This window comes from Zophobas morio, unplaced genomic scaffold (assembly GCF_036711695.1).
Source record: "Zophobas morio isolate AGI-343-1 ecotype UQ-CSIRO unplaced genomic scaffold, CSIRO_AGI_Zmor_V1 ptg000008l, whole genome shotgun sequence".
Classification (NCBI taxonomy): Eukaryota; Metazoa; Arthropoda; class Insecta; order Coleoptera; family Tenebrionidae; genus Zophobas; species Zophobas morio.
In genome coordinates, this window is record NW_026972113.1 from 1,352,226 (window position 1) to 1,367,084 (window position 14,859).

Sequence of the window (14,859 nt, forward strand, 5' to 3'; positions counted from 1 at the left end):
GAGACTGATTTTGGCAAATGACATATTCTCTGAGAAAAAAAACTTTTTTTTTAAAGGTGTTTAATTGTAAATTTCCATACTAACGAGTTAAATTACTAAATCTACCCGAAATGTGCAAAATATGAGTTTTTACTTGTGATTTATTTTAAATATATAATTAATATTTTTTAAATTTGCTTATACAAGGTGTCTCAGAAAAATTAATGACTGAGTCATTAAAAAATAAAAATCCGATCAGATTCAGATATTTAACTCTTTACTATGTAAATATGCAATTTAACACCCTTTAAATTTAACAAGTTTAATACGGGCAAAATCAGTCTTATCTTAGCAAGTACTGACCCCGCCCACCCGCCCCCTATTTTCTCAGAGTTTATTTCATTTGCCAAAATAAGTTTTAACTTTGCAAGTACTAGCCCCGCCCACCCGCCCTCTATTTTCTCAGAGGGTATGGCGTCTGCCAAAATCAGTCTTTTCTGAGCAAGTACTAGCCCCGCCCACCCGCCCCTATTTTCTGAGAGGATATGTCATCTGCCAAAATAAGACTTATCTTAGCAAGGACTAGCAAGTACTACCCTCTGAGAAAATAAAGGGCGGGAAGGCGGGGCTAGTACTTGCTAACATAAGTCTTAATTTGGCAAATGACATATCTTCTCAGAAAAGAGGGGGCGGGTGGGCGGGGCTACTACTTGGTAAGATAAGACTGATTTTGGCAAATGACATATTCTCTGAGAAAACAGAAACGGGCTAGTATTTGGTAAGAAAAGTCTGAGTTTGGCAAATGACATATCCCCAGGGAAAATAGTGGGCGGGTGGGCGGGCCTAGTATTTGTTTAGATAAAACTGATTTTGCCCCTATTAATCTTGAAAAAACTTTTTTTAAAGGTATTTAATTGTAAATTTCCATACTAACGAGTTAAATTAGTAAATCTACCCGAAATGTGCAAAATATGATGAGTTTTTACTTGTGATTTATTTTAAATATATAATTAATATTTTTTAAATTTGCTTATACAAAGTGTCTCAGAAAAATTAATGACTGAGTTATTAGAAAATAAATATCCAATCAGATTCAGGTATTTAACTCTTTACTATGTAAATTTGCAATTTAACACTCTTTAAATTTAACAAGTTTAATACGGGCAAAATCAGTCTTATTTTAGCAAGTACTAGCCCCGCCCACCCGCCCCCTATTTTCTCAGAGTTTATTTCATTTCCCAAAATAAGTTTTAACTTTGCAAGTACTAGCCCCGCCCACCCGCCCTCTATTTTCTCAGAGGATATGTCATTTGCCAAAATAAGGGCTATCTTAGTAATTACTAGCAAGTACTACCGTCTGAGAAAATCGGGCGCGGGTGGGCGGGGCTAGTACTTGCTGAGATAAGACTGATTTTGGCAAATCACATATCCTCTGACAAAACAGAGGGCGGGTGGGCGGGGCTAGTACTTAGTAAGATAAGACTGATTTTGGCAGATGACATATCCTCTGAAACACAGAGGGCGGGTGGGCGGGCCTAGTACTTGCTAAGATAAAACTGATTTTGCCCCTATTAATCTTATAAAAACTTAATTTTAAAGCTGTTAATTTGCAAATTTCCATAGTGACGAGTTAAATTTCTAAATCTACCCGAAATATGATGAGTTTTTACTTGTGATTTATCATTACATTGATATTTTTTAGATTTGCTTATACAGGGTTACTCAAAAAATTAATGAATGTGTCAATTTATTTTATTGAATAAATCAGAAAAATTTGGGAATACAATAGTGTTATTTTTAGTAATACACTGCACCAATCCAAGTTGATATACGTGTCCTTGAAAAAATGTTGATGACGTCATCACAAAATTCTGTAAAGTAAAACTCAGCTCAAAAATGCTGGATTTACGTTACCACAAATGGAACACATTAATTACACTCATAAACCACACTTCTCGAAGAATTTCCACTCTACAAAAGTATGGAACAAAATACGAAAATTGTGTATGTAGATTGCAAAAATAACTACACTTTATCATTATTTGCAATAAACAAAACAGATAAATTTTAATCGGCAAAATGTGTTGCATAACAGTTTCGGTCTATTTGTTGAAAGACGACAATATAATCAATATATTCTTGTACGGTTTCCTATTTATTCGATTTCAGAGGTAATATAAACCCGAGGTAGTTGTACATAAATTGACCGACTAGAGTTACCGAAGGTTCGCAGTGCTCACTAACATTAAATCAAGCACACTACAATGAACAAACTCGATATATTATATTCTCCGAGCTACTGGGCAAAGAGATTATCCTCTCCGACCGAAGTAATTGACCATCATATGAAATTCATCACTAATGGTAAATAAATAACATCATTACACACAAACTGGATAAAATTCCTTCCAGCTAGTGCATCAGTGTCTAAAAAAATCCCCTGCGAGCTCGATATTCCATACGGAGCCAGCCAACGACAAAAAATCGACATTTTCGGCACAGACCTGCCCCCAGGTAAGCCAATCCCCCCTAGACCACTACAAACCCACCTCTTCCAGGTGCCCCCATTCTCATTTTCCTCCACGGTGGCTACTGGCAAACCGCCGAGATAACCAGATCAAGTTACCACTTCATCGCCGAGCCCCTCCACCCTCACAACATAAAAACCCTCTTCGTAGGCTACGACCTGTGCCCCCACGTCACCCTCCCCGATATTGTTCGTCAAATCCAAGTCGCAGCGAAAAAATGCCTCGAATACGCCAAACAAACAAAATCCAAGTACTTAACACCACCTTTCCAGTCCACCCACTCACCAGTCAATTTCCAGGGAGGTATATTTCATGGGCCACTCCGCTGGAGCACATCTTATAGCCTCCCTTTTCACCAATTTCGTCAAGTCGATCTCTGAAGAGGAGCAGGTTATTGTTAAAGGAGTGATCTTGATGTCGGGAGTGTTCGATCTGTCGCTTCTACAAAAAACTGTAATTAACGAATCTCTGAAATTGGACGAAGAAGTGGCGGCTGAAATGAGTCCAATGAAACAGAGCGTCGTGGATGGCGCCGGAACGGCGTTTTATTTGATTGTCGGCCGGAACGAAAGTCCGGAGTTTATCAAGCAATCGAGGGAGTTCGGCCGGAAGTTGGAGAGTTCCGGATTTAAAGCGGAAGTGGATGTTATTGAAAGTGTAGATCATTTTGATATTGTGGAGAGACTGGTGGAGGGGGAGTTTGAAGTCACGAGGCGGGTGGTGGGGATAATTGCCAAGCACTGACACTACGAATATCACTTATAACGTGTTTATACATATAAACATTCACTCAGTGACCTTTTTTAGGACCGGTGTCATTTATTTACATGTTTACCTGTTTTATCAACTAGATAAACCACCAACACGTGCGGTTATAAACAGTGTAAAAAGTAGGCCCGATTCGTGACACACTAAATTCCACCTAAAAAGTACTACTTCGTTCGAAAAAACATCAAATTAACTTGTTATTTTTAGATGCCTTGTGTACTTCCAGTACTCTCAGAACGACAACTCCAAACATTGTCGATCTCGTTCTGTTTTTTTCTCGTGGCCTTTGCCACACCAATCGGCTGGACCCTCTACCTCTATCTACTAACAACACGCTTTTGGTGGCTAGCAGTACTCTACTCTTTCTGGTGGTACTACGACCGCAAAACCCCTGAAACCGGAGGACGTCTCATCGACTGGGTCCGAAGCTTCAAATGCTGGTTGTACCTCAAAGACTATTTCCCCTCACATCTAATCAACCCAGAATTAACACTAAACCCCAAACGGAACTACCTCTTCGCATGCTTCCCTCATGGAATCATCCCCGTGGGTACCTACAACAACATACTGGGCTATCACAGTGAATTTCGACACCTGTACCCCAATTTCAAGGTTTGCGTAGCAGTTTTACACATGTTCTTTTATAACCCATTCTTGAGAGAATTATCACTGGCTATAGGCTTCGTTTCGTGTTCAGTCAAATCACTCAATTACATTTTAAGCAAACCAGGTGGCCAAGTCGTACTCTTAATCCCTGGAGGTGCTTCAGAAACCTTCAACGCTGGTAACAAACAATATAAATTTGTCGTTAAAAATCGAAAAGGGTTCGTCAAGATGGCGTTACGGCACGGTACCACGTTAGTACCGGTTATCACATTCGGAGAAAATACGCTTTTCCGACAGGTTCAAAACGAGAAAATTCGACGGGTGCAGGAGTTTGTGAAGAAAAGGTTTGGGTTTGTGCCTGCGTTGTTTTATGGACGAGGGTTCACGGAGAACTCGTGCGGAACGGTACCATTTAGACGACCCTTGAAGACTGTCTGTAAGTTGTTTTGTGTGGGTAAATTTGCAAAATCCTGACTGTGATTTAGTGGGTACGCCTATAGAAGTCGAAAAAAGAGAAAATCCGACCATGGAAGAGATCGATTCGGTACATGAGAAGTTCGTCGATGAACTGGTACGACTCTTTGAAAGATATAAAAACGAGTTTTTGGAAAATCCACAACCGTTGTTGTTAGAATAATTCAGTTAAGTTTAATTATAATTTAAAAGGTTTGTTGTTGCTTTTAGTTCGATTGAATAGTTGGTACTTAATTTTCAACAACTCTCCCTAGCGGTACATTTATTAAAAGAGTTGTAATTTTACTTGTTTATGATAATAAACGCCTCTTACCTAGAAAGGTTTTTGTTTTAAAATAGTATGGAAACAAAATGAGAATTTATTAAAAGTAGATAACAACTTGGGCAAAATTTTCAAAACCGTTTGCATAAAAAGACAACAAAAAGTGCAGGTTTTATTACCTCACAGTTATAAAATAACCTATACTTAGACTAACAAATTATCGACTTAGAAAATACAATGATTGATAAAGTAACACAAAAACATACCATTCAGGTAGTGACCACGACTCAAAATAAATATTCTTACTTGAAAAAGTCCAGACTTGGACTCAACTTAAAATTCTAGTTGAGCATGTCCAACAATTTTGGACCATATTCTAACTGACCTCTTGTTGAAGTCTCGCTTTCATACATAGATAAGTAAAAATGTGTTTGCTTTTACTGTTCTACTTTCACGTTTTCTCGACCTTTCATGACCCCTAGAATACGAAGAGATAGTCTGTCTATCGGTCCATCAGTCTGCCGTCCCGATATTTATTAGACAGATCATTTTCAAAAGTACCCACCCACCCCCTCTTCATTCCAGTGATTACTCTTAAAATTGTTCAGTCATTCACGAAAATCAATCTTTTCTGAACAAGTAGTACATTTAGGATGGCTTGTGTACTTCCCCCACTCTCTAGCTCCGTTGTTTTATGGAAGAGGGTTCACTGAGAATTCATTCGGAATGGTACCGCTGAGGCGACCGTTGAAGACTGTTTGTAAGTTGTATTTCAGAACGTCATAAAATTACAAACTCGTGACTCTGATTTAGTGGGAACACCAATAGAAGTCGAAAAAAGAGAAAATCCGACCAGTCAAGAAATTGATTTGGTGCATTAGAAGTTCGTCGATGGGTTGGTACGACTCTTTGAAACATATAAAAACGAGTTTTTGGAAAATCCGCAGGAAGGGTTGTTGTTAGAATAATTCACCCACAGTTTAATTGTAATTTAAAGTTTTATAGTATAGTATAGTTCATTTAAATAGTTGGTACTACTTAACCTTGAACAACTGAAAGAAATGTTAAAGTAGGGCCGTAATTCTGCTTGTTTATGATAATAAACGTTATAACCTGAAAGTAATGAAAATTTTAAAAGCAACGCTGTTATCTTATATGTACAATAATATTTAATAATACTATATTCTTTAAAATTTTCAAATTCAACTATGAATAAAACGTAAACAAACAGTACATGTTTTACTATCAGACAGATATAAATTTACGTACTTACACTAATGAATTCTCTACCTGGATAAAGAAAAGGTTGATAAAGCAACCAAATAATACAGTTCAGCTAGCGACTACGAAGAATTAGCACTGTAAATAAATCTTCTTCGTCTAAAAGTCTTAGTTTTCTAGGTGAGTACTCTTCTTTCGGTTGCTTTACGTTCAGATGTATACTCCAATTTTACATTTTCTTCTGGTTCTTCTTATCATCTTTGGAATGAATTGATCAATCTGTTTACAAATCACCCATCTATTAAATCCTTTCCAAAAGTGACTCAATTACAAGTTATAGATACAAAATAGAGATAAAACAACTAAACTCATGGGTAAACATTTTGGGAGTACAATAATTGGCTTGAAACCTTGATGGAACAACAAATAGGGTAGATAGACCTCCTTTTCACCCCTTGTTCTTGCGTCTACCATGTCACTTGTAGAAGAAAAGTGAAGGATTTAAGTTGAGTACTACAAAAAATTACTATTTTAGACATGTTTTAAGTTTCTTGTTGTCGAAATAAATCTGCACATACTAAGCAAAAAAGACAAAACGTTGCCCCGCCCACCCGCCCTATCTCAATTGTGATGATTTTGTTTATTCGTCGTCGGATCGAGGGGCTGGGCTTAATTGCAAGATACATATTTGTCTACAAGAATTTACCATTTTAAACATGTTTTAAGTTTCTTGTCATGAAAATATGGCATTGTATATTAAGACAAGAGGGGCAAAATATAAGCCCCACCCACCCACCCTATCTCAATTGTGATGATTTCTTTTAATCGTTGAGATTTTTTTTTGTATTTAAATTCAAAATTCTTATTATTTCTCTATAAGAAATTACTAAATAAGACATTTGCTTGAGTATCGTGTCATTCAAAGAATACTATGTATATTAAGGAAAAATTAAAACCAAAGATTAAGCCCCACCCATACCCGCCCTGATGTAAATAATAATAAAGTTTTCATTTGTTGGCAATCCTAGAGGCGGAGCCTTAATTCCAAATTTCGTATTTCGTTACAAAAGTTTACCATTTTAAACGTGTTTTAAGTTTCTACGAATTAAAAAAAATCATCACAATCGAGATGGGGCGGGTGGGCGGGGTTTATATTTTGTGTTTTTTCTTAATATACATGGTATTTTTTTGAACAACACGACACTCAAAAACATATCTTTAATTTCGTGTAAGGCAATAAGTATTTTGCAGTTAAGCTCCGCTCCCTTGGTTAACGGTGAATAAAAAAGATCATCACAATTGCGATAGGGTGGGTGGGCGGGCAAACATTTTGCCTTTTTGTTTTAATATGTGTAGCCTTCTTTCTACAACAAGAAACTTAAAACATGTTTAAAATGGAAATTTTGTATAACGAAACATCGATATTGCAATTAGGCTCCTCCCCATAACTGCAAAATCCATTTTTCCTTACAAAACCACTTCAACCATGTTTTAAGTTTCTTGTTATGAAAAAATGGCTCTATGTATTAAAAAAAAGCAAAATGTAAGCCCCGCCCACCCGCCCTGTCTCAATTCTGATGATTTTTTTTATTGTACGAGAAAATACCATGTGAAATATATTCTTAAGTAGTCGTGATATGCAAAGAAAATTAAATGTATTAATTAAAAAAGAAAACCGAAAGAGAAGCCCCACCCATCCGTCTCGATCTCAACGGTGATGATTTTTCCATTTTGTAAGCAAGCAGTAGCCCCGCCCACCCACCCCCTCTTCGTTCCAGTGATTACTCTTAATATTGTTCAGTCATTTACATATTTCAGTCAAAATCAATCTTATCTTAACAGGTACTACGAATTGTGTAAAGTAAAAACTCAACTCGGAAATGCTGGATATGTTTCATTGTACTTTCGGCGCGAGGGAAGTTCTGTCGAAACAACTTTCACCCAGTTTTTTCTTCTTGTTTTCTCTTCTTCGTTTGAATACTGAAGTTTTATAATGTTAGCAAATTTTGCTTGGTGTGTTGTGTATCATGTAACTTTGACCTATAGAAACTATCCTAGGTTTGTCCAGCAAATGGTCTGAATGACCTCCATCGTCATGGAAGATAACTAAGAAGTACGTGGCATAAAATTGGTACCAAACTACATTCCTTTTACCGAAGGTATAAGATACATAATTGAAATGCTTTTTCATTTAGGATGAATTGTGAGCTTCCCTCACTCTCCGAACGGCAACTCCAAACAGTGTCAGCCTCACTGTGGCTTACACTTACCATGGCCTTTGGTAGCCCAATCGGCATCATACTCTACTTTTTCCTACTAATAACACGTTTCTGGTGGCTAGCAGTACTTTATTCCTTCTGGTTGTACCATGACCGAAAAACCCCAGAAACCGGAGGACGCTCCAACCATTGGACCCAAAGCTGGAGAACTTTCTCGTACTTTAAGGATTATTTCCCGGCTACGCTAATCAATCCAGAACTACCACTAAACCCACGACGAAATTATCTCTTCGCGTGTTTCCCTCATGGATTATTCCCCTCGGGTTCCTATAACAACATATTGAGCCATGCAAGCGAATTTCGACAACTGTACCCTTCTTTCAAGGTTCACATAGCAGTTCTACATATTCTTTCATACACTCCCTTCGTGAGGGAGTTGGGACTAGCTCTGGGATTAATCTCGTGCTCAGCCAAATCGCTTGATTACCTCTTAAGCAAACCCGAAGGTGGCCAAATCGTGGTGTTAAGCCCAGGAGGTGCTTCAGAAACCTTCAATGTTGGTCACAAACAGTATAAATTTGTCGTTAAGAATCGAAAAGGTTTCGTTAAGGTGGCTTTGAGAAATGGTACTACGTTGGTACCGGTTATCACGTTCAATGAAAATAAGATTTATAGACAGTTTCAAAATGAGACGGTACTACGGGTGAGAACTTTGTGAAGAAATAGGTTGGATTTGTGCCTACGTTGTTTTATGGAAGAGGGTTCACTGAGAATTCATTCGGAATGGTACCGTTGAGGCGACCGTTGAAGACTGTTTGTAAGTTGACTTTCAGAACGTGATAAATTTACAAACTAATGACTCTGATTTAGTGGGAACGCCAATAGAAGTCGAAAAAAAAGAAAATCCGACCAGTGAAGAAATTGATTTGGTGCATCAGAAGTTCGTCGAAGGATTGGTACGACTTTTGAAACATATAAAAACGAGTTTTTGGAAAATCCGCAGGAAGCGTTGTTGTTAAAATAACTCACACACAGTTTAATTGTAATTTAAAATTTTATAGTATAGTACAGTATAGTTTAGTTCATTTGAACAGTTGGTACTAGTACTTAACCTTGAACAACTGTAAAGAAATGTTAAAGTAGGGCTGTAATTCTGCTTGTTTATGCTAATAACCGTTATGACCTGGAAGTAATGAAAATTTTAAAAGCAACGCTGTTATCTTATATGTATAATAATAATATTTCATAATACCATATTCTTTAAAATTTTCAAATATATATGAATAAAACGTAAACAAACACTACATGTTTTACTATCAGACAGTTATACATTTACGTACTTAAACTAATGAATTCTCTGCTTGGATAATGAAAAGGTCGATAAGGCAACCAAATAATACAGTTCAGCTAGCGACTACGAAGAATTAGCACTGTAAATAAATCTTCTTGGTCTAAAAGGCTTAGTTTTCTAGGTGAGTACTCTTCCTTTTGTTGCTTTACGTTCAGATGTATACACAATTTCACATTCTTCTTCTGGTTCTTCTTATCATCCTTGGAAGTGAACTGATCAATCTGTTTATTAATCACCAATGTGTTAAATCCTTTCCAAAAGTGACTCAATTACAAGTTATAGACACAAAATAAAGATAAAACAACTAAACTCATGGGTAAACAGTTTGGGAGTACAATAATTGTCTTGAATCCTTGGTGGAACAACAAATAGGGTAGATATACCTCCTTTTCACCCCTTGTTCTTGCGTCTACCATGTCACTTGTAGAAGAAAAGTGAAGGATTTAAGTTGAGTACTACAAAAAATTACTATTTTAGACATGTTTTAAGTTTCTTGTTGTCGAAATAAGTCTGCACATACTAAGCAAAAAAGACAAAATGTAGCCCCGCCCACCCGCCCTATCTCAATTGTGATGATTTTGTTTATTCGTCGTCAGATCGAAGGGCGGGGCTTAACTGCAAGATACATATTTGTCCACAAGAATTTACCATTTTAAATATGTTTTAAGTTTCTTGTTATGAAAATATGGCATTGTATATTAAGACAAGAGGAGCAAAATATAAGCCCCACCCACCCACCCTATCTCAATTGTGATGATTTCTTTTAATCGTTGAGATTTTTTTTAGTATTTAAATGCAAAATTCTTATTATTTCTCTATAAGAAATTACCATATAAGACATTTGCTTGAGTATCGTGTCATTCAAAGAATACTATGTATATTAAGGAAAAATTAAAACCAAAGATTAAGCCCCACCCATACCCGCCCTGATGTAAATAATAATAAAGTTTTCATTTGTTGGCAGACCTAGAGGCGGAGCCTAATTTGAAATTCCGTATTTCGTTACAAAAGTTTACCATTTTAAACGTATTTTAAGTTTCTACGAATTAAAAAAATCATCACAATCGAGATGGGGCGGGTGGGCGGGGTTTATATTTTGTGTTTTTTCTTAATATACATGGTATTTTTTGAACAACACGACACTCTAAAGCATATTTTTAATTTCGTGTAAGGCAATAAGTATTTTGCAGTTAAGTAATCGTGATATACAAAGAAAATTAAATGTATTAATTAAAAAAGAAAACCAAAAGAGAAGCCCCACCCATCCGTCTCGATCTCAACGGTGATGAATTTTCCATTTTAGAAGCAATCAGTAGCCCCGCCCACCCACCCCCTCTTCATTCCAGTGATTACTCTAATTCTACTTGTTTGTGATAATAAACGTCATGACCAAGAAGTAATGAAAATTTTAAAAGCAATTCTGTTATCTTTTATAGGGAAAAAATTTGTCGTAAACCAATTTAGAAATAGAATAGGTACAAAATACCATATTCTTTAAAATTTTCAAACCACTTTGAATAAAACGTCATCAAACAGTGCATATTTACGGGCAGTCAGTCATAAATTTACGTACGTACACTAATGAATTGTCTACCTGGATAATGAAAACGTTGATAAGGCAACCAAATAATACAGTTCAGCTAGCGACTACGAAGAATTAGCACCGTAAATAAATCTTCTTCGTCTAAAAGTGTCTAGGTGAGTACTCTCCCTTTTGTTGCTTTACGTTCAGATGTATACTCCAGTTTCACATTTTTCTTCTGGTTCTTCTTAGCATCCTTGGAAGTGAATTGATCAATCTGTTTATTAATCACCGATGTGTTAAATATTCCAAAAGTGACTCAATTTTTGGGAGTATAATAATTTTATTGTCTTGAACCTTTGATGGACCAAAAAATAGAATAGATGGACCTCGCTTCCACTCCTTATTCTTGCTTCTACTACGTCACTAGTAGAAGAAAAGTGGCGGATTTAAGTTGATTACTACAAAAAATTACTATTTTAGACATGTTTTAAGTTTCTTATTGTCGAAATAGGTCTACACATACTAAGAAAATAGGCAAAATGTAGCCCCGCCCACCCACCCTATCTCAATTGTGATGATTTCTTTATTCGTCATGCGCCAAGAGCACGGAGCTTAACTGCAAAATCTTTATTTCTCTGCCAGAAATTAAAAACTTGTTTTTGAGTATCGTGTTGTTCAAAGAATACTATGTCTATTAAGAAAAAAAATAAAGCCAAATATTAAGCCCCACCCATACCCGCCCCGATCTCAATTCTCAGTTGTGATGAATTTTCATTCATCGTCAGATCGAGGGGCGGGGCTTAACTGCAAGATCCATATTTGTCTACAAGAATTTACCATTTTAAACATGTTTTAAGTTTCTTGTTATGAAAATATAGCATTGTATATTAAGACAAGAGGGGCAAAATATATATCAATTGTGATGATTTTTGTTAATCTTACATTTGTCTTACATTTTGTCTTATAATATTTATTATTAATGCCCGTAGATACAATAAATTCATCCTTCTGATAACCACTTTTTATTAAAGCAGTAATTTATTTAAATAATTCACTTCCTTATCGTCGACAAAACTAAAAATAAGTACAGTTGCAAGTAAGCAACACCCAAACAAGCATAGTTTGGAAATGTTGAAAATACTCGTTTAAACAAACTGTTAAAATTGTAATTTTTAGATGATTTATAAACTCCTAACTCTATCTGAACGACAACTTCAAACATTATCAACCTCGGTATGTTTTACCATCCTTGTCTTCGCCGCACCAATCGGTTGGACCCTCTACCTCTATCTACTAACAACACGCTTTTGGTGGCTAGCAATACTTTATTCTTTCTGGTTATACCATGATCGCGCAACCCCAGAAACCGGAGGACGTTCTAACGACTGGATCCTAAGCTTGAAATGTTGGTGGTACTACAAAGACTATTTCCCCGCAAAGCTAGTCAAACCAGAATTAACACTAAACCCACGACGAAATTATCTCTTCTCATACTTTCCCCATGGAATCATACCCATAGGTCCCTTCCACAACATCTCAGCCCGTCCAAGTGAGTTTCAACACTTGTACCCCAACTTCAAGGTTCACATAGCAATTCTACACTGGCTTTTTTATATTCCGTTCTTAAGAGACATTGGACTAGCTGTGGGATTAGTATCATGTTCTGCCAAGTCCATCACTTACCTGTTAAGTAGACCAGAAGGTGGGCAAATCGTTCTTCTTAACCCAGGAGGTGCCACAGAAACCTTCAACGCTGGTCACGAACAGTATAAATTTTTTGTAAAACGACGGAAAGGCTTCGTCAAGATGGCGCTAAGAAACGGTGCCGCGGTAGTACCGGTTATCACGTTTGGCGAAAATGGGCTCTTTAGACAGTTTCAAAATGATAAAGTACGACGGGTGCAGGAGTTTGTGAACAAACGGTTTGGGTTTGTGCCTGCGTTGTTTTATGGAAGAGGATTGACTGAGAATTCTTTCGGAACGGTACCGCTGAGGCGGCCTTTGAAAACTGTTGGTAAGTTGTCTCTATTTCTAGATAAATCTGCAAACTTAAGTGAGCTGTTGTGTAGTAGGTAAGCCAATAGAAGTTGAGAAAAGAGAAAATCCAACCAATGAAGAAATTGATTTGGTGCATCAAAAATTCGTTGAAGAATTGGTACGACTTTTCGAAACGCACAAAAACGAGTTTTTGGAAAATCCACAGGAGGTGTTATTGTTAGAATAACTCACCCACAGTTTAAATGTAAATGTTGTTTATTTGTTTAAATATTTTGTGTCAAACTAAATGTGAATAAAAAGCAAGTTCTCAAAACGAGAAAAAAAATGGTCGACAGCTGCTTCCACCGAACTTAATAGGAGCAAAATCACTCATCCTGACAAATACTAGAGGGCGGGTGGGCGGGCCTTGTAGTTGTTAGGATAAGACTGATTTTGGCAAATTACGTATCCTCTGGGAAAATAGGGGGAGAAAACTTATGAAATTTGAAGGTGTTAAATTGCAAATTTCCATAGTAACGAGTTAAATTCCTAAATCTACCCGAAAAGTGCAAAGTATGATGAGTTTTTACTTGGGATTTATCATTGCATTAATACTTTTTAGATTTGCTTATACAGGGTGTCTCAAAAAATTAATGAATGTGTCAATTTATTTTATTCATTAAATCCATTTTCCCAGAAAATTTTGGGAATACAAAATTCGGTAAAGTAAAAACTCAACTCAAAAATGCTGGAATAGCTTTTTTTGCCAGTGATTCTTCCTTTTTTCTTCTCTCTTTTTATTACCTGTATATATTTCATAATTCTCTTATCATGTGCTTACCTATTTTTTTCTCACTCTAACTCTTTTAAGTAGGTATTATCTTCTCATCTTTTCTCTCTGTCTACCTCTCTAACCATAAAAAAGATATTAATGTACTGATTAGCTACAAAAGTAGATCCACAGTATTTTATATATTTCAAATTGGGTTTATGTTTCTTGGGTTTCTGGTATATTTTTTAGATTTTTTATTTTTTGGAATGTTTGGATTTTTGGGATATATTCAATTTTTTGGAATTTTGGAATTATTGGATTTCTCAAGTTTTTTTTTTATTTTTTCGATTTCTTCGGATTTCTCGGATTTTTCGGATTCTTTGTATTCTTGGGATTTTTTGGATCTTTGAATCTTTTGGATCCTCTAGATATTTCGATCTTTTGCATTTTTGGATCTTTCAGCTTTTTTACTTTTGTTTTACTTTTTGGATAATTTTTATTTTTTCGTTTTATTTATTTTCTGGTTTTTGGGATATTTGAGATTTTCTGAATTGTTGGAATTTGAAATTATTAATTTTTTTTAATTTTTTGAGTTTCTTAGTTTTCTTGGATTTTTTAATTTTTTTAATTCTTTAATTTTTCGTTTTTTTTTAACTTCTTGAATTTTTTGGATTTCTTGGATTATTGGATTCTTTGGATTTTTTTGGACCTTTCAAATTTTCCAATTTTTCAAATCGTTCGGATCTTTCGGATCTTTGGGACTTTATAGATTTTTTGATAATTTTAATTTTTGTTTTTTTTTTCATTTTCTGATTTTTTGGATTTTTGGGATATTTTCAAATTTTTCGATTTTTTAATATTATTCGATTTCTTGAATTTTTGAGATTCTTGGATTTTTTTATGTTGTTTGTATTTTTTAAATTCTTTGGCTTCTGGGTCTTTTAAATTTTTGTAGATATTTTCGATTTTTTGACACTTTGGATTCTTTGGATTCTTGAGATTTTTTATTTTTTTGGATTTTTTTTGTTTTATTTGTTTTCCGTTTTTTGGTTTTTGGAGATAATTTCGATTTTTTTGAGTTATTGGAATTATTGGATTTATCGAGTTTTTCAGATTTTGTTTCTTGCTTTTCTTGGAGTTTTTAATTTCTCTGATTTACTGAAAACATTTTGGACCT

The 14,859-nt window shown here is 35.6% G+C and overlaps 2 protein-coding genes and 1 long non-coding RNA gene across 3 annotated transcripts; all 3 read left to right on the forward strand.

Annotated features, from left to right (window-relative positions):
• The first annotated feature begins 1,726 nt into the window (after positions 1–1,726).
• On the forward strand, positions 1,727–3,256 carry LOC135124991 (kynurenine formamidase-like). The gene is made up of 4 exons (XM_064050245.1): positions 1,727–2,343; positions 2,392–2,493; positions 2,538–2,757; positions 2,807–3,256. The coding sequence occupies exons 1-4, from the start codon at positions 2,244–2,246 to the stop codon at positions 3,249–3,251; spliced, it is 867 nt and encodes a 288-aa protein (XP_063906315.1). The 5' UTR covers positions 1,727–2,243; the 3' UTR covers positions 3,252–3,256.
• Positions 3,257–3,482: 226 nt separating this feature from the next.
• Positions 3,483–13,205, forward strand: LOC135124989 (2-acylglycerol O-acyltransferase 2-like). The gene is made up of 4 exons (XM_064050244.1): positions 3,483–3,887; positions 12,110–12,482; positions 12,525–12,947; positions 13,003–13,205. Exons 1-4 carry the CDS (start codon positions 3,483–3,485, stop codon positions 13,155–13,157), a joined length of 1,356 nt encoding a protein of 451 aa, XP_063906314.1. The 3' UTR covers positions 13,158–13,205.
• Positions 8,738–9,356, forward strand: LOC135124736 (uncharacterized). Its single transcript, XR_010279824.1, has 2 exons — positions 8,738–8,874; positions 8,928–9,356. It is a non-coding gene; the product is annotated as an uncharacterized LOC135124736 (long non-coding RNA).
• Positions 13,206–14,859: the final 1,654 nt, after the last annotated feature.

Coding starts and splice junctions, on each gene's coding strand:
- LOC135124991 (XM_064050245.1), top strand. CDS start 2,244: ATGAACAAACTCGATATATTATATTCTCCGAGCTACTGGGCAAAGAGA. Junction 2,344..2,391: donor TATGAAATTCATCACTAATG/GTAAATAAATAA, acceptor AATTCCTTCCAG/CTAGTGCATCAGTGTCTAAA. Junction 2,494..2,537: donor CGGCACAGACCTGCCCCCAG/GTAAGCCAATCC, acceptor CACCTCTTCCAG/GTGCCCCCATTCTCATTTTC.
- LOC135124989 (XM_064050244.1), top strand. CDS start 3,483: ATGCCTTGTGTACTTCCAGTACTCTCAGAACGACAACTCCAAACATTG. Junction 12,483..12,524: donor CAACATCTCAGCCCGTCCAA/GTGAGTTTCAAC, acceptor AGGTTCACATAG/CAATTCTACACTGGCTTTTT. Junction 12,948..13,002: donor GCGGCCTTTGAAAACTGTTG/GTAAGTTGTCTC, acceptor GCTGTTGTGTAG/TAGGTAAGCCAATAGAAGTT.